At 37.8% G+C, this 19,981-nt stretch overlaps 1 protein-coding gene across 3 annotated transcripts; it reads right to left on the reverse strand.

Moving 5' to 3' along the window:
- Positions 1-245: 245 nt before the first annotated feature.
- On the reverse strand, positions 246-5,171 carry LOC104215352 (adenylyl-sulfate kinase 3). 3 transcript variants are annotated; one of them, XR_011406015.1, is made up of 8 exons: positions 4,839-5,129; positions 3,569-3,717; positions 3,127-3,276; positions 1,603-1,721; positions 1,448-1,532; positions 894-940; positions 568-774; positions 246-452 (listed from the first exon to the last, which is right to left on the reverse strand). XR_011406015.1 is itself a non-coding variant. In XM_009765138.2 (8 exons), the coding sequence occupies exons 3-8, from the start codon at positions 3,690-3,692 to the stop codon at positions 673-675; spliced, it is 627 nt and encodes a 208-aa protein (XP_009763440.1). In that variant the 5' UTR covers positions 3,693-3,717; positions 4,157-4,317; positions 4,839-5,131; the 3' UTR covers positions 246-672. The 3 variants fall into 3 exon arrangements, 2 of the variants coding, with proteins under 2 accessions (XP_009763440.1, XP_009763439.1); XM_009765138.2 differs by adding an exon at positions 4,157-4,317 and having other exon boundaries at positions 246-774; positions 4,839-5,131; XM_009765137.2 differs by having other exon boundaries at positions 246-774; positions 4,839-5,171.
- Between the last annotated feature and the right edge of the window lie 14,810 nt (positions 5,172-19,981).

Raw genomic sequence — 19,981 nt, forward strand, 5'->3', positions numbered from 1 at the left:
ATGTTTGCTTCTTAATTTGCTTAAATCATTTGATTAAATTGCATGTTAAATATTCTGTTACATTAGTCATTAAAGGTGGAATTATTTGAGGTATTAATGATGGGGACGTTTGGTTTTCTAAACTGAAAAAAGAGATAGCCTAAAGAAGGGAGGGAGGTGTAACTAAGACTATGTAAATAAGATGTGATGTTTTGAAATTTTAATCTATAGCACATAAATATAGAAAAATAGAAAATGTCAAAAAATTGAGAAAAAAGATAAATATGATTCATGGACAAAGAGACATGCTACGTCACCTTCTCCATTCCCAACTTTATATTTATATATAGATATAGATTCGTGTAATATACCCAGCCTGTGATTTGCAGCCTTTGATATACCCAGTAAAAACAAATGGGAATTTCCTGTGATCATGTAGCGCAAGATAGCTGCGGAACAATCTCTGGAACCTACTGCACTAGAGAGGCAAACTCATTAACTTACGTCTATGTATCTAACTAATCTGAAGAAAAAATATGTGCTGTATACTCCTAACCATGTCTCTGATACGAGATGATCATTAACTACCTTCTCAAACTTGATGATTTTAAACAATAAATATGGTTATTGAAGGAGATGCAGATACTTTGACTGTGTGCCAAGTCTTTTCTTATTTTACTTCCAGCGATCCTGTTACTGAGCTTTCAGAAAGCCTCTGCCCTCCATGTATGAGACAACTTGCCCAGCCATCTCATGTGGTGTCGGAACTACTCCATCTTTTTGTTGTATTTCAATCTAGCAGAAACCACCACGCAGAAATTGTCGGTCAGTTTCTGAAGAAAAGTTGTTACAAGAACACAGAAGCAAATTAAGATATATCTGAATACTTAAAATCAAAGAATGTAACAGGGTACCTCACAGTTCAATGGCGGTTCATAAGGATCATCTATTCCGGTAAAACCTGCAAAACGAAAGGCTCTGAGTTATAAGAAGTTCCTTTTCCTCTGAGGTACTGAACTTCAAGAGAGTTTTGAAGCAATGCAGCCTAGGTCGATGTAAATCTGCCATCTACACAAGCAAGCAAAATTCTTAAGAATTGCCCTTGGTTACTCCAACTGAAATGATGCCAATTATCCAGTTGCGACATAGGAGAAAAAACATTTCATTCTGGTTTCAGGGCAAAGATAGAATTGAACTAGACAAATCAGTCCTCTGAGAAATGTCCTATCATTAATGAACTTTTAGTTTCATCAACTTTTAACCACATGAAACATGGCAACAAGCAGTACACAAATATTACACCTGGTTTTTATCAGAATAAAACCTCACAGGTGATATTTACCGCTATGGGTCTAACATCTCATGAATGAGACTTCACAACCAATTGAGTTGCTCTCCTTTTTTAAGACTCCAGATTTCAAAGAGAGATGGAAACTGTATAGGCTACTACCCTGAAGCTAATACCAACCTTTGATCTTTCCAGTACGAGCAAGCTTGTACAAACCTTTTGGATCTCTTCCTTCACACAGTTCCAGAGGCATATTCATAAAAACCTGGAAAGTCGAACAAAATTAGTTAAAATTGCAGATATTTCCATAAGAATGTAAAGTATGGAAACTTTGCCTCAATAAAACTTTTATCCGGAAATAATGCTCGGCAAGCATCACGATCCTTTCTGTAAGGGGATATCAAACTTGCAATGCATATTAATCCAGCATCTGCAAAGAGCTTTGAAACTTCACCTGGAAAATTTTAGAAACAGGACAGGTAAATTAGGAAGTACAACATATGTCATACGTCAATGCAGAACATCTAGAAAAATTCAAATTAAATGAATGGGAAACTAAAATTAGTTTCACTTAGGTCATTGTCTTCATGATAGCTGCACAGTTAAATAAAGATAAAAACATAGTTTTCTCAAGGCTGGAGCTGTTTCCGCTCAACAAATATATTTCCACACTTTCCCGACAATAAATGACGAACTACACAAGATATTCTAGATGTGGTTAGCAGAAGAGTCACTAATTATTAGCCTCAACGTAGAGATGAGCTGCATAGACTCTTAAAATCATCTGTTGGCATAGATGGTATCTCTTCATTCTTCATGATATCGACCACAATTCTGATCCCTATGAACATTTTTCATCTAGTATGATAATTCAAATGAAAGATTGTAAACATCAGATCTAATGCATGAAATTATAATGATAGCTGTGCTCTGCATTCTATCTACATAATTCAGGGATGCTAGGCACAGCAGTTCTTTTAAGGACATGAAGGAAGGGTGAATTTTGAATCATCATTTTTCCTTTCTCCTTCCAAATTTTCCCTTCCTCGCTCACTCCCCCCCTCCCCCAACCCCCCATCCCAATAAAAAAAAAAGGAATTCTAAAGTGTAGATATCCCTGGAAAATTTGAAGACTGAATATCTTCTTTTGATTATAGGTGTAATCAATCTGAGCAGAGTTGAGTCCCAAATGACCAAGGGAGAATCCAGAATTCCACCAGCCAAGCTCAAGCTGGACTTGGATTTCAAAACTTGTCCAAATTAAGCTCTAGTGTGACTCTAAATAACTTAATGTAGCGCTTGAGCTCAAGTTTGGCTTGATAAACTAAATGACCTTGGAGTTCAAATGAGCTCTCATTTTAAATGTATCAAAAACTGCATTCGCACTTACTCCAATATATCCACAACTCAAGATCAGAAATAGAATATTGAGATCTTTTCACTTTAAATATTAGGAAATAAATTAGCATAATAATATCCAAAGGATTTTCTGGTTATAAAGACATATAACAGACTTTAAAATGAATTGTTCACAAACTTGGACAATTCAACCGAGCTTATCCAAGCTTGGCGCATTTAATATTGAGTGAAAATTTGAGCAAGCTTAGATCATATGATAAATAAATGAGTCGAGCTTGATCTTGTTGGAGTTGAGCCGGGTTTTGTTGTGAAAGACTCCTTTCATCAATGGCTTGACGTTTAATCATTAACCTCATCACTAGAGTCCAACTGAAACAACTGTACAACATATTTTCCTCAGGTAGTCTGAGAGTTTGTTCTCTAAGCATCTCGAGTTTAAACCAATAGTAAATCCATGAAACTCATGGTAGTTTCACTTTGTTCTTCAAAAGTACACTTACCAACCCTACGTATATTTTCAGTACGATCTTCTGCCGAGAATCCAAGATTCTTGTTCAGACCATGCCTAAGGTTGTCACCATCAAGAACATAAGAGAGGTTACCCCTTGTGTGTAATTCTCTACCTAGGGAACAAGCAAGTGTGCTTTTTCCTGCAAAAGTTGAGACCAAATCTTCAAATAATGGTGACATATGTTACAAAATTGAATCTGAAATGATTTAATGCCACAAAATATTTTTGACCAAAATATCTAGCTGAATACGGGACAGGCAATTTCTCCTCAATTTCTTAGGCAGTTCAAATGAATATGTGAGAGACATTTTCTTGTCAACCTCTTAATGCAATTCCAATTTCGGGGAAGAACGAGTGTATAGACTAATTCCAGGATGCAAATCACCAAGGTTAGTGCAAAAATGGAATAAGCAACAGCAAATTAATACTACCTGATCCACTGAGACCTGTAATCCATACAACACATCCCTGTTGGTTAAGCAGCTTTTCCCTCTCTGCCTTTCCAACTGGACATTCATGCCAGAATATGTTTGCAGGATTTCCCAAGGTAGACATCAAGAAACAGAAAGCGTTATCCCTCCTATTCAGACAGTTAGGTGTATCAGAACAGTTACTTCTTTGACGGGTTACAAATTCATCCTCATTTACCAATACTTTCGACAGATGTAAGAAGAGAAAAGACTTCAATTTCAGAATCTAAGTGCCAGAAAAGTTCATTTTTTCTTCTGATCTTACATTAAAGAAGCACTACTTGAAACTAAATTGCCCCTTTTTCTTCTGATCTTCATTGAAGAAGCACTTCTTCGAGACTAACCTAAACAAGTTATGAGCCCAATTTGGAGGAAAAGAATGTTATCGAGAAACATAAAGTAAGCATTTGAAAAATGAGTTGAGAAGCATTAGAAGGAAACCGTGATGGCTAAAGCAGTAAAGCTAATGTATATCTACATCTTGGCCATGTTAAATCAGAGGTCCTAAAAGTACTTCAATACAGAAAAGGAGAAAAGAAAAAGATGCACCATGCTGGATGTAGTGATTATACTGCTGCCAGGGGTGGATATCTTATCTGACTGAGTAGATTTGATCACGAAGCTGTGATCAATGTGCAGTATATGATGGAAAGGCTCTTCTTCTTCTTTTTTTTCCGAAAAAAATATAGTATCCAATGAGAACACAATTACTGATGCAAAATGAGCAGAGTAAGTTCAGATAAGAATTGTAAGGTTCTTTCTGGTTACTAATTACTATCTTCCAAAGAAAAAATGTATAAACAAGCATGGCATAAAGGAAAAGGAAATGCAACAACCTAATCTAGGTATTGTTTTCTTCTATATCTTGTATGTAAACAACAGAAAAATAAATGTATAGCATAAATATATTTTACCCCACAAACTCATAACACTTATCATAAAATTTCCCACCGGGAAAATGGGTTCATGACAAATCTAAAATAGAACATCATTCAAAAAAGCCAATCTTTTTTTACCAATCTTTGAGCGAATAAAACAACAAAATAAGCAGCTGAAATCTAAACAAAATTCACCTCTAGGCAAAAGAACCAAGAAAGCCTCAATAGGAAAATCACATTATGCAGAAAAGCTAAATCAACGAGTAAGCAACTTCAAGGAAAACAATTTACATTACCCACATAAAGAAATCAAATGATCAAGAAAAGATCTTGAGAAGGTAAAACTGGAATACCTTGTGAAAGAAGAACCCAGAAAGCAGAAAGTGAAGAAAAACTATGAGCTCTAAAGGGGCAAGCAGATATGCGTATTAAAACTGGTAAATATGTCTTGAGAATTTGATGAATGTAGAGTTGTAGACGCAATTAGTGAGACAAAGGCGGAGAATACACCAGTGGAAAAGAGCCTACTGAGGACAGGACGTGTGAAAGAGCGCAATGGCAAAGATTGTGCGGGGAATTTAATGACGACGGTAGGTTTTGCTGACCAAAGTGCTACGCACCAGGCCCTGGCATTTATTTTGATAACTAATGAGTCTATTACTCTACCTTCAGTTAATGAAACTAATTTCACGTTTAATTAATGAGTCTATTTCCCTTTTAACTCTCTTCTTTCAAGACTAATATTTCTACCACTGGTGATGTTAAGCCCGGGCCCAATGACTATTTATATACAGTCAGACATATCTATAATAGTATCCTTATATAATAGTCATTTACTATAAAAGCTAAATTTTTATCGAATCGATTTTTATGTTATAATATATGTTATAATCGATGTTATGTTATAATAAATGTACTCGATAACAAAAATATCGAAACAAATGAGATTGTTATGGAGGGGTTTGATTGTATGAACAATCCTCCCATAGTCTCCTACGCGGCATTTTCATATCTACCCACTTTTGGGGTCATCGTTGAAGTTATACCTGCATTGCACAAAAAATTTCAAAGAATACCCGCTCAGATCCGAAGTAGTTTAATCTCTTAAATGCAACTTCAGAAATCAAATATGAAGTTCTTCTATTTTTCAGATGCAACTTCAGAAATTCAAATTTTAAGAGGTTCAATCTCTTCAATGCAACGTCAGAAATCAAATTTGAAGTACTTCTATCTTTCAAATGCAACTTCAGTAACTTGAATCTTAAGTACGACAATCTATTGAATGCAAATTCAGATATCGAATCTTAAGTTCTGAAGCATAAATTTGTTTTTCGATTTTCAATAATTCAGCACACGATTCAATGCCAAAATCTACTCCAAATGAGCTTAAATTTGAAAACACTTTCAAATATCATAAAGAACAAATCCTAATCATCAAATTGTCAACAACAACAATAAATTTAACAAACTCACTTTGCGAAGAAGAAGAAGGAGAAGAAGAAGAAGAGGAAGAAGAAGAAGAAGAAGAAGAAGAAGAAGAAGAACAAACTTTAAGCACAAAGAAGAAGAAAACAACAGTAAAGAAGAAGAGAAGAGTTTATATATTTGAAGTTATCCAAAACCTGGGAATTAGTTAAAAAAAAATTAAAAAATGAATACAAATTCAATGGGCGGTGCAAAATTGGGTGCCACATAAAAAGTTTACCCTCTACGTTACCCGAGTTCCTGTTTTTTGTATTTTAGTTATGGTAATCTGACTTTTAAGTATAATATTAAGCAATATGTTACTGAAATTTCCTGAAACACTAATTATCATATCTTATTGATCTAGAAAAAGTATCTGCGTGAAAAATAGAATTACATATTGTCACACCTCCTTTTTACCCGCGCCCGATGGGGTGCAAGGGAGTTTTTTCCAATTAAAAGACAATCGAAACGGGATTGGTTTAATTATTTCAGAGTCGCCACTTGGGAGATTTAGGGTGTCCCAAGTCACCAATTTTAATCCCGAATCGAGGAAAAGAATGACTCCATATTACAGTCTGCGTACCAGAAATCCGGATAAGGAACTCTGTTAACCCGGGAGAAGGTGTTAGGCATTCCCGAGTTCCGTGGTTCTAGCACGGTCGCTCAACTGTTATATTCGGCTTGATTATCTGATTTTATACAAGTGTGAACTTATGTGCAAAATTTAACTTTTAACCGCTTTTATCATTTACTGTTTTTATCAAGAATTGCAACGTTGTGAAAATGTATCTCGAACCGCGTTACAATCAATGTACCCGTGGTCGTCGACACACTTTGACTCCGTTGAGATTTGGATTTGGGTCACATCAATGTGCACCCGAGTTTAAGGAAATTAAATTATTAAAGGCGCGCCTAAAGCGACTAGCGTATTTATTTTGGGTAGGACCGTGGAATTTTACTAAACGGTCCATCCCGAAGTCTAAACAATTTTTAAAGCAAATATTTACTGAGGGCCCCGCAATTTGTATTTTATTTGGCGAGGCTCATCTCATTCTTATTTTTTTTAAAATGAATTTGCAACGTCATGGACACGCATCTCGAACCACGTCACAATCAATGTACCCGTGATTAGAAACACATTTCGACTCCGTTGAGAATTGGATTTGGGTCACATAAATGTGCACCCAAGTTTAAGAAGGTAAGATTTATTAAGGCGCGTCCTAAAGAGTCTAACGTATTGTTATTTTAGGAAGAGGTCGTGAAGGTTCATTAAATGGCCAAATCCAAAGTCTAGTCAATGGTTATGTATTTTATTGAGGGCCCCGACGGTTTGTGATTTATTTGGCGAGGCTCGTCTCATTTTTATTTTAAAGGATAAACCTATAGTGACTATATTTTCTATTAAGTTCGTCTCTAAAATAAAAGAAAATCTCTTAATTATTTACATGCTGAAAACGTAACTTATTAGTTATTAGTTTACGGCTAATGCGATTGGAAAATTGCGATCGAGTTTGTACAAAGAAAAACTGCTTTCATTTTTATATTCTATTATTTACTAATGCTAGAACATGAGAGGGATACACAATAATATCAAAGCCGATTAACTATTCTTCAAATAATTTAAACTAGCATTATTAGATGAAGAAATCATACATATGCAGCCTCATTACTCATTAATTAATCGACTACATTTTTATACAAAGAGAGGAAAATTAATATTCAAACACAGATCCAAACAAAAGAATTCAACAGGAACAGGAGCCTGATTAATATTTCATTTTTCGCTTCAAGCCAAGAGTGTACAAATGTGTACCTGGAAACAGCAGTACAAGAACAAAAGAAGTAGGAGTCAGCAACAGTAATAACGCGGCAACAGCAGGTTCAGCAACACCGCAAAACCAGTAACAACCAGTAGAATGACCCAGTAACAGATTGAAAACTCAGCAGTGCAAAAGTACAATCACAATCAAAGCAGAAGAGAGAACAGATGCAAGAGGCAGTAGTTTCGGATTTTGAATAACCCTCGAGAGAAACAAACGGAAATTATTCGAGTGAAAATTCAAATTGCATTTCTCTTTTACTCTCAAAATATTTCAAGTATGTCCGCTCTCAAAATGTAGAAAAATGTTTTAGGTTCTACCTCACGTATTAAAACTCTCTCCCCAAAAATCCTCTCAATAATATTCAAGTTCTCAAAACTCTCTCAAAAAATCCTCTAAAATGTTCTCCTTCTAGTCCCCTTTTTAATGTCAAGAATGACTCTATATATAGCAAGACAAGTCTTCCATTCCCAATCCCAAAATTATTCCCCCAATGACATGCTTTGGCCCACTATTAAATGTCTTCTTTATTTTAAATTTTGTCCTCCATGCCTACATTAAATAACTAACACATTCCCAACCCATTACAATTTGTCCCCCATGCCTATATTAAAAAAGTACAAGATTCCTCCCCATTATAATTTGTCCCTCATGCCTATATTAAAAAAGTACAAGATTCCTCCCCATTATGTTTTGTCTTGTCCCCCATTATATTAAACAAATACCTCAAAAACCCCACCCCATTATGTTTTGTCCCCATGCTTAACATAAAGAATCAAAATAATGTTCAATTACCAAACTACCCCTCCGACCTTATTGCAATTACAAATCTACCCCCGAATGCAATGCAATTTACCAAATTACCCCTCTGCTCTAAACAATCAATTAATCATAACTCAACCAAAATATAGTCAAGATGACCAATTTCTCAACAATCTTCAACAACAATTTACATGAACATGATGAACAACACAAACTCCAAATTAATGGAATGAATTAACCATATCGGGAACCAATCCTGGTTAATTTAGACCATGAATGTATGAGCAAGAACACAACAATACAAACAACAATATGCATGATTCAAATTAAATCAACAAATCACAAAACAAACATAAACTCACATTAAATCACTGGATTTAAACATGAACTTCAAACAAAGATGAACATGAATTAAATCTGTTTTTAAGCAACAAACACGACGGATTCTAACGATTCAAACAACATTAACATTTTCTGGAAAATTCATAACAACATGAAACAAATTGAAGAAATAATTAATTAAATTTCAATTTGAATCTAACAAGCATTAAACAAACAAATATTCACTTAAACAACAACAAATATTCACTTAAGCAACAATACGAACATGAAATAAACATGAAAAACAATTAATTAATCTTTCATTTGGAATCTGAAAAATTAATTTAACAAACAACACATGAACATGAACTAAAAATTAATTCAAACGATAAACAAAACAAACATTTGCCGATTTTAGATTCGAAAATATCAAAACAAAATACGGACAAAATAAAACTCAAAAATCTACCAACCGGATTGAATTGACGAACAACAACAACTAACGACGAACTCGAACAATGATCGACGACCTCGTCCAAAACCCATCCATGTGCGCGAGGCAGAAGTGAAGAAGACGAAGTGAGGCAGCAACTGTTTGGACGCCATGGATGTGAGAGAGTAGAAGCAACGACGGACAGCCATGGACAGCCATGGACAACCATGAACAACCATGGATGCCATGGACGTGAAGAGCAGAAGCTGTATCCTGGAAGGAAACAGAAGCAGCAGCACTGCTTGGAGTAGCCATGGACGCTCGTCGCAGCTGGACGCGGGCAGCAGCGTGACACAATGGCGTCGACTTGCCGGCGAAGAAGATGAGGGCAGTAGCAGCAGCTCGATGGGTTTGTTCGGCTTAAGGACGTCGAAGGAGAAGGACGCAACAACAGCTGCTCGAGTTCGGACGAGGGGGGGTGACGACGAAGACGCAGACAAAGCCATGGGAGGCAGCCATGAACGGGGTTAAAGGTTTTTTTTTCAGTTTTTCAAGAGGAAGGAAGAAGGTGATGAGATGGAGGGAACTGGAAGTGGGTTGTTGTCGACGGGGGGGGGGGGTGCGACGACGATGGGAAGGTGTGCTCGTGTGAATGTGTTGACGCAGCTGTGTGTGTGTGCGTCGATGAGGAGCTTGGAGGTGGATGGTGATGAGGCTTGGTGAGGGCAGCCATGGATGCTTGGTTGGAGCTTTGGAGGAGTTTTGAGTTTGGGAAGAAGAAAGCCAAAAAGGGTGGGGGCGGATAGTTTTTAGGTTTTTTAGGGTTTTTTGGTTTGTCTTTTGACAAAATGAAGAGTGGGTCTTGGGTCAATGGGTTAATGGGGCGGACCGGGTCGACCCGTGTGAAGTGGACTGGGTCGTGGACAATTGTTTGGGCCTGGGGTTGAAAATTGAAGAAGTGGCCCAATCCGATTTTTATTTGTATTTTTGTTATCTTTTCTTCTTTTATTTTCTAAAACTAAATTATAAGAATACTTAAATTATTATTAAGAACTAAATTAAGTTATAAAAGCGCAAATTAACTACCAATAACAATTAACGCACAATTAAGTAATAATTAAGCATAAAATTGTTCATTTGGACATTAAATGCTAAAAATGCAAAAGATGCATATTTTTTGTAAATTTTTTAATTTTGATAAAACTAATTTAATTACTAACAATTATAGAATTAAATCTTACATGCAAATGCGACATATTTTTGTATTTTTTATTAATTTAGCAAATAAACAAACACAGACAAATACAAATAATAATCCAAAAATGTCACAAAAATACTCAAAATTGCACACCAAGGAAAATCATTTTATTTTGCATTTTTTGGGAGTATTTCTCATATAGGGCAAAAATCACGTGCTTACAGCTGCCCCTCTTTGCCCGGAGACACGAAGGGTTTTCGTGCAAAGATAAAGCGAGCGATTTTTGCCCATCCGAGTACTCCGTGTGAAGCATTTTTTTGAAAAAGATTTAACCGAACCTTTGCTTCAAAGGTTTCCTACATATCCCTGGCTAAAGGGGAATCAGGTTAATGTAGTTCGGGAAGTTTTGGTAGCTGGGACTACCGTGGGACTGCAATGTTACTGTTGTTGCATGCTGTTATCACTGCTTACTGATCTCCTTATTACACCGTGCTTAAAATAAAACAAGAAGCTAGGCTAGATTGAAATTTGTTCTTGTTGCCTTGCTTTCTTGTCGGCTTGTGCTTCTTCCGGTGCTTTTCTTCCTTGAACTTGGAATGATACTGGCCATTTGCTTTTCTGAATATCATTTTGCTCGGTCCGCTGGGGACATGGCTTTCTTCATTAAGCTTTTTGGCGGTTCCTCTGGTGGGTACGACTTTCTTCATCAGACTTGTTATGTTGGGCATGATTTAATGTTCACCAGCTGCTTCTTTCAAGACGCCTCTTTTCTTCCTTTTGACTCAGGCGCCTGAATTTGTGCTGGGATCTCTTGTTGCAACCTTCTGTTTCCCGGTGCTGGGGATTTTATTGTTTCCTGCTGGGGATTCTTGTTGTAACCCTCTGTTTTATTGTCTTCTGACTTGATCTTGAAATGTATGCCTCTGTTGTATGGGCGGGCTCCCAACTTCAACACTTGAAAATTAAAGACTGAAATGTATGCCTCTGTTATCTGGGCGGGCTCCCAACTTCAACGCTTGAAACATAAAGACTGAATGTATGCCTCTGTTATTATGGGCGGGCTCCCAACTTCAACACTTGAAAATTAAAGACTGAAATGTATGCCTCTGTTATCTGGGCGGGCTCCCAACTTCAATACTTGAAAATTAAAGACTGAATGTATGCCTCTGTTATCTGGGCGGGCTCCCAACTTCAACTCTGGAAATATAAAGACTGAATGTATGCCTCTGTTATCTGGGCGGGCTCCCAATTTCAACACTTGAAAGTAAAGACTGAAATATATGCCTCTGTTATATGGGCGGGCTCCCAACTTCAATACTAACTTAGGAGGAAATGCCTCTCCTATGGGTAAAACTAAACTTAGGAGGAAATGCATCTCCTATGGGTAAAACTAAACTTAGGAGGAAATGCATCTCCTACGGGTAACACTAAACCAAACTTAGGAGGAAATGCATCTCCTATGGGTAAAAATAAACTTTAAGGAAGTGCGTCTCCTATTGGGTACAATAAACTTAGGAAGTGCGTCTCCTGTGGGTACAATAAACTTAGGAAGTGTGTCTCCTATGGGTAAAACTTACTTAGGAAGTGCGTCTCCTATTGGTGAAACTATTCTTAGGAAGTGCGTCTCCTACTGGTGAAATAACTTATCTTAGGATGTGCGTCTCCTTAGGAAGTGCGTCTCCTATTGGTGAAATTATTCTTAGGAAGTGCGTCTCCTTAGGAAGTGCGTCTCCTATTGGTGAAACTTCTTAGGAAGTGCATCTCCTATTGGTACAATGGATCTAGGAAGTGCGTCTCCTATGGGTAAAACTTAACTTAGGAAGTGCGTCTCCTATCGGTGAAACTTAACTTAGGAAGTGCGTCTCCTATTGGTGAAACTTTTTAGGAAGTGCGTCTCCTATTGGTACAATGGATCTAGGGAGTGCGTCTCCTATTGGTAAAACTTAACTTAGGAAGTGCGTCTCCTATCGGTGAAACTTACTTAGGATGTGCGTCTCCTATTGGTGAAACTTTTTAGGAAGTGCGTCTCCTATTGGGTGAAATAAACTTAGGATGTGCGTCTCCTATTGGTGAAACTTTTTAGGAAGTGCGTCTTCTGTGGTAAAAACTGAACTTAGGAAGTGCGTCTCCTATGGGTAGAACTGAACTTAGGAAGTGCGTCTCCTATCGGTAGAACTGAAACAAACTTAGGAGGAAATGCATCTCCTATGGGTGAAACTAAAACCAACTTAGGAGGAAATGCATCTCCTATGGGTGAAACTAAAACCAACTTAGGAGGAAATGCATCTCCTATGGGTGAAACTAAAACAAACTTAGGAGGAAATGCATCTCCTATGAGTGCAACTAAAACAAACTTAGGAGGAAATGCATCTCCTATGGATGAAACTAAAACAAACTTAGGAGGAAATGCATCTCCTATGGGTAAAGACGTGGAATGTATTCCCTTGTTATACAGGTGGGCGCCTAATGGTAAAGACACAAAATGTATTCCCTTGTTATACAGGTGGGCGCCTAAAATATGAAATGCACAGACAAAAGTATTCCTCTCGTTATTCAGGTGGGCGCCTGTCAAGAAATTTAAAGACTGAAAGTATTCCTCTCGTTATACAGGTGGGCGCCTGGCATGGACAACAACTTTAAAAATAGAATCCTATTCGAGGGCGGATGAACCCAAAATATCCTATTCGAGGGCGGATGAACCCAAAATATCCTATTCGAGGGCGGATGAACCCAAAATATCCTATTCGAGGGCGGATGAACCCAAAATATCCTATTCGAGGGCGGATGAACCTAAAATATCCTATTCGAGGGCGGACGAACCCAAAATATCCTGTTCGAGGGAGGACGAACCCAAAATATCCTGTTCGAGGGCGGACGAACCCAAAATATCCTGTTCGAGGGCGGACGAACCCAAAATATCCTATTCGAGGGCGGACGAACCCAAAATATCCTATTCGAGGGCGGACGAACCCAAAATATCCTTAAGGCTTGAAAATGTCTTACCTCAACACTTGCTGGGGATTATTTACTTACCTGCTGGGGGATAAAATGTTATCAGCTGGGGGTACCTGACTTCCAGAAAATTTTTCTAAATGGAAGGAAATTTTTTTGCCCTAGTTTGATAATATCCCTTGTGGCATGCAGTTCTGGCATCAATGCCATTTCCGTTACCTGCTTCAAATCAAACAAAATTTTGTTAGTTTAAAACGCGGTGGTTGGTTGTGATACTCCTACTGGGATGGCTTTCCCTTTCTCTCTTCCTTGCTCTGTGCTCCACAACTTGTTGGGGATGATATTATGTGCTGGGGATAATCCCTTCCTGCTGGGGATATCCCTCTTCTTTCGTGGCATAGCTCGGAAACTGGCATTTCCCCGACCTTTTAGTCTAGCATGAATTTCCCCAAATCATGCACACTGCTTTCCTTGCTTTGTTCATGGGCCTTGGCCTTGAGGTTTATAACTTTTGGTAAAGGCGATGGTATCCCTCTTGACACTTGTCAATCTTTTTGTCAACTCCCTTTTGGGGATATCTTTTTGACACTGGCCTCGCGCTTGTTCCTTGACGACTATACCATTTGGGTGCACTAGTCAGATCTCATCTGGCATAATTGGAAAGCTGATGGCATATTTTGAAGTCAATTCACACTTGTTCTGACCAGACAGACTCTATTGGAGATTTTTCTATGAAAGGAAAAAGATAAAAAAGGAACAGAATAAAAAGACCAAGGGAAAGACGACTCTTTAACAAAAGAAACTATAAATAAAACCTATCAAATGCAGATACCGACTCTAATGGCCATGACATGCGCATGTGGCCTATCCTTTACCGTCAATCATCTTTCAAGATCTTCAATTGGCGATTCCCCATCGGATTCTTAATCTTATTCGACTTGTAGTGCCCGAAGGGTTTTCGCTATCAAGTCTCTCTCATTTTTTGTTCCTCTCTCAGCTTTCATCGCCTTATGGTGCCTGTGAAGGTTTTCACCAATAAGACTCTCTCGTTTTATATCTCTCTCCAGCTGGGGATTTTGGAGTGTTTCTGGTATGACTCTTTCTGTTGGAGATTAGAGTCCTTTCTGCTGTGGAACAGAATGTTATGTTCGCCGGTAAGACTCTTCATTTGTCTGACTTGGCATCTTTTGAAGACTGATCAGAAGGTCTTTCTTTGGACCGTAATGTGGGTTTTGGATAGGGCTAGAAAGAAAGGGTATTAAAGTCTCAAAAGTGCATCGATTCTGGGTTATTAATTACAACTTTCGGAACCAGATTTATTTACAACGAACGCAACCTCTGCCCCAGTTTCTCGCTTGGGGATATCTTAATTGAATTTTTTTTTCAAAACTATGACCGAGCCGTGAAGCGCCTACGTATCCTCTTTGAGGAATCAGGTCAAACGTAGTTCCCAATTCCTCTTTTTCATTTGACTTTTTTTTTCGTTTTGTTGTTTTCTTTTCTTTCTCTTTTTATTTTCTTTTGTTTACCTGCCGCGCTTGCGTATTCTATTCGTTGCTACTAATTCCGAACGAGGGGTATGAAAGGAAAATAAATAAGGCTCAAAAGGGGTTAACGAAGGATAAAGTGTTTGGGTAGCAGAACAAAATGCCTTCGTCATTCCAGTCTTCAAAACATGCCAAGTGCAAACAACACAATTAAACAATAGATTTATAGTCTCTTCCGATGGTGCTGGACTTGACAATTATATTCAACATATGTTTGTTCATTTGTCACTTCTAAAGCACCGTTGGGCGACACTCTCATTCTCATTATTATGAACGACCCTCATGCCAATTTAGGCGAATCTTTCTTTAACGGTTTTCTTTGTGTTTAACTTGCCCCAGTTCCACATGACTCGGGCTCCAAATAATCTCAAACCGTTCTTATTTCCTTTAAATGCTTTGATCACCTTCCCAGGGTTTTATGATTAACTTTTAAGACTAGGCCCAAACTGGGTGCGCATGTCATGTCCCTAGAATCGGCATTGAACAAAAATGATAAAAGGACTAAACAAAAAGATGACTGGAAATAATAAAAGACCGGATTTTGTATTAGACTACCGGTGAAATGGTTTAAATAACAAAACAAACAAAACAATCCAGAACAAAATCCTAAAACAAACTGGACAAGACAACATCCGACTTATAACCCTAATAATCCGAACAACAGAAATGACAACAAAATGAGCCACCACAAGCTTCTCTCTTGCTGACCAAGGAACGAAACGTCCTCCCACTTTATCAAAATTGGCATTTTAGCCACTGAGCTTTGCATCAATACTGCCGAGACCATTACCAGCTTCAATCTCATCAACCTCCGTCGGCAAGTTCTCGAGGGGGTTCGAGTGCTCCATGTCACTGTTATTAATCACAACCCGCCCTTCTCGGATCATTTTCTCTACTTCCCTTCTCCAACTATGACAGCTCTCAATGTTGTGCCCTATGACATTGGAGTGGTAGGCGCATCGCGCTGCCGGATCAAAGCTCCTTGCAAGTGGATTTGGAGTACATGCGGGGAGTGGTTCAATCGAGCCAGCATGCCTTAGCCTTTCAAACAGACTGGCATAAGATACCCCGATGGGGGTGAGAGCCTTTCCTCGTTTCAGCAGCCTCTTCATTCTTGCATGTTGACAGGGCCGGAAACCTGATCCAGGTGGCTTTTGGTAGGCTTGTGTAGGTGGGTAGGCATTTTGTGGAGCCGGGTGCCTGGAAAGTGAAGTATGGCGGGGAAAGAAGTGGTGTTGGGGAGCGGAGAAGCATTGAGGAGTGATGGAGCTACTCGGGTAGCTGGGAAAGCTGCCATAAGTGGGTTGGGATGGAGAGTATGGGGGATCTTCCGTTATGGTGTTGGGTGCTTGGGAAATGACAGAGTTCAAGAGGCTTGGCGGTGGAGGGGGTGGTGCTTTTCCAGTTATCCATGCCTGATACATATCTGCCACATGTTGTCTCAGCATTTTCACTTCCTCTACCAACCCGTTATTCCGTTCGACCAATTGTTGTCGGTCATCGATACCGACCCACTCGGTTCTGCAGTTCTGAGCCATTGTCCTTTGATTTTGCTTTGCAGGGAAGAGCTACCACAACCAACCACTTTTCTATATATGAACACAGCAAAGGGAAGCCATCAACGTTAGTGTTAGGGCATTTGACAGACAATCATATATCAGAGATACAATTGTGCCCCTCCGAAAATTTCCCACACTTTCCTTTATTTATTTATTATTTTTATTATTATTATTATTTATTTTTTTTATTTTTTTTAGTGGTGGTCGAATCTTATGGAGATTGCCTACGTATCATGTCCCTGCATGAATCAGACCTTGCGTAGTTCGGACCAAATAAAGATAAACAATAATAAACATTTTTTTCAATTTTCATATTAAAACAAACTGGGTTTCAAAGGTTTGAAGATGACCTACAAACTCGAAAATCAAACAACCCACATATTCTAATCAAAAGATTTACAAACGGCCAGTTTCTTTCCCCGTTTGACAAATGCAACCGAACGGCTATTTTTGCAAATGTGGCCCCTTCCGAATCTCACATGAATTTTGAGGCCGGGGAGGATTATTTTTTGACACTTTACAAACTTGTCCGTTCTTTTACGAAAATAACCTTTCGACAACTGAAAGATACTCTAAGGCTATTTCGGCAAGAACGGTTTAAGACGCGGCCGAAGCTGGCTCGGCTTATTATGACAAAATTCAAACGGTATTCACCTGATCGCTGACTCTTTGTTTTTTTTTCGAATTACAATAAAAACCTGGTGTTACAAACACGGCCCTTTAGCGCCTCGGGGACGAAGATTTATAAGGCCGTGTGGGTCAACTAGACCAAAAATCCTAAACATGACCCAAAAAGTGGCTGTTTATGCAAAGTCAACCTTCCGGCGTCCCTTTCGGGAACATTCGGCTATTTATGACAAAACAAAATCACCTGACTTATTTATGACTCTTTTTATCGTTTTTCAAATTAGAAAAGTCAATATTGCAAACACGGCCTTTCAACGTCTCGGGGACGAAGATTTTTAAGGCTGTGTGGGTCAACTGGACCAAATCTTAAAAATGACCCGAAGGTGGCTGTTTATGCAAAGTCAGCCTTCCGGCGTCCCTTTTGGGAACATTCGGCTATGTTTTGACAAAACAACGTCACCCGACCTCTTTATGACAGAATTAAAATTTTGGACGTTTTTTTTTATTATTTATTTATTTATTTGCTTTTGGCTATTTTAGCAAAAGGTGGGGTTGGACCCGATGAGGGTTGCCTACGTATCTCACATCCGGTGAGAATCAAACCCGCATAGTTCGGGCCTCGTGAATAAGTAAATGAACTAACATTTTTTTTTAATTGGAATTTGTGAAAGAACTGCTTCAAAAGAAGAAAGGAAGTATATATATATTTTTTTTGATTGATTTCTTTTTGAAAGAAAGACTTGTAAAAATTCCTTTTCTTTTAATTTGCACTTTGAGAATTTCAAAAGTAAAAGGAAGATATTTTTTCCTGAATTTTCATTTGTTTTTTTTTTTAAAAAAAAGAAAATATTTTTTGGAATTTTACTTTTAATAAAAGAAATGCTTCTAAATTTTTTTTTGGAATTTTGAATTTTCTTTTCAATTTTGAAAGAAGAATCAAAATATTTTCGGATTTTTATTTTTTTATTTTTTTTATTTTTTTTCGGATTTGTTTTTTTAAAAAAAACATTTTTATTATTTTTTGTTTTATCAACAATGGAAAATAAAGATATTTATATTATTTTTGCAAGACATATCTTTTTGGAATTTTACTTTGAATTTTCTTGGCAAGACAAATACTCTTTGCAACAAATAAAGATATATATATATGTTTTGGAAATAAAAAAACTTTTTGGATTTATATATATACATATATATTTGTGACAAATAAAGAAAGACTCTTTTATTATTTTGTATTTTTGCATTTTCATAAAATAAAAAAAATATTTTTTTTTTAAAAAAAATAAGACTCTTTTCATGGCAAAACAAACTATTTTCTTTTCTATTTTTTTTTGAAAAACAAAACAGAACAATGATGATATTTTTTTATATATTTTTCCTTTTAATAAAACAAACTAAATATTTTTCTTTTCTCATTTTCTTAAAATTTCGGCAGAGTTTTGACAGTATTCGGGCATTTGGTTTTATTCAAAAATAAGCAATCAATTCTCTAACCGCTATTTCCTTTTTTCGCATTTCAAAATATTATTCCTGATATTCACAAGACAGTCAACACACAAGTCTGAATCAAATAAATGCGCAAATAGTAGCAAGTAAGATGCATTAGGATGGTCATTTCCATTTTTGGTACACCTGTCCTAGACAGACCCAACCCCTGTGTTGAGCCTCCAAAGTCAAATGCACGTGATGCAAACAAACGTTCCTACTAGGGATCCGGCATGAAGCTGAGTTATTCTAGGTTCATAACCTGGGTATTTAGTCTAGACTGTGTACCCGAGCGGACAACTCGAGTCGAGGAGGGGGCTACGTACCGGGGACCCGCGGGATCGTCCGACTTTGTAACTTATCCGGCCTCTTTCTTATTTCAGGTATTGACACTAATAGAATAGGGAGTCTCGACCAGCGAGCTTCTCCCCGGAGGTAAGAAGAGAAGGGTTTCGACACAGTTTATATATACAGTCCAAACAATATCAAAGCGGTAAAAGCAACATTTAGCACCTTAGGCTCAAACATGTAAAAATCAGATAAATCCAACTATAACTGTTATTTTAAGCTCGAATTTCTAACCCTGAACCAGTGGTTCTGGGTTTTACATCCCCAGCGGAGTCGCCAGAGCTGTCACACCTCCTTTTTACCCGCGCCCGATGGGGTGCAAGGGAGTTTTTCCAATTAAAGGACAATCGAAACGGGATTGGTTTAATTATTTCAGAGTCGCCACTTGGGAGATTTAGGGTGTCCCAAGTCACCAATTTTAATCCCGAATCGAGGAAAAGAATGACTCCATATTACAGTCTGCGCACCAGAAATCCGGGATAAGGAACTCTGTTAACCCGGGAGAAGGTGTTAGGCATTCCCGAGTTCCGTGGTTCTAGCACGGTCGCTCAACTGTTATATTCGGCTTGATTATCTGATTTTATACAAGTGTGAACTTATGTGCAAAATTTAACTTTTAACCGCTTTTATCATTTACTGTTTTTATCAAGAATTGCAACGTTGTGAAAATGTATCTCGAACCGCGTTACAATCAATGTACCCGTGGTCGTCGACACACTTTGACTCCGTTGAGATTTGGATTTGGGTCACATCAATGTGCACCCGAGTTTAAGGAAATTAAATTATTAAAGGCGCGCCTAAAGCGACTAGCGTATTTATTTTGGGTAGGACCGTGGAATTTTACTAAACGGTCCATCCCGAAGTCTAAACAATTTTTAAAGCAAATATTTACTGAGGGCCCCGCAATTTGTATTTTATTTGGCGAGGCTCATCTCATTCTTATTTTTTTTAAAATGAATTTGCAACGTCATGGACAC

This window comes from Nicotiana sylvestris, chromosome 3 (genome assembly GCF_000393655.2).
Source record: "Nicotiana sylvestris chromosome 3, ASM39365v2, whole genome shotgun sequence".
In the NCBI taxonomy this organism is placed as follows: domain Eukaryota; kingdom Viridiplantae; phylum Streptophyta; class Magnoliopsida; order Solanales; family Solanaceae; genus Nicotiana; species Nicotiana sylvestris.

Bases quoted from the DNA above. Each gene is read 5' to 3' on its own strand.
- LOC104215352 (XM_009765137.2), bottom strand. From the start codon at position 3,692: ATGTCTACCTTGGGAAATCCTGCAAACATATTCTGGCATGAATGTCCA. The intron at 1,533-1,602 runs GCAAAGTTTCCA...TCGACTTTCCAG, and splicing joins CGGATAAAAGTTTTATTGAG to GTTTTTATGAATATGCCTCT. The intron at 775-893 runs GTACCCTGTTAC...GGTTTCTGCTAG, and splicing joins AACCGCCATTGAACTGTGAG to ATTGAAATACAACAAAAAGA.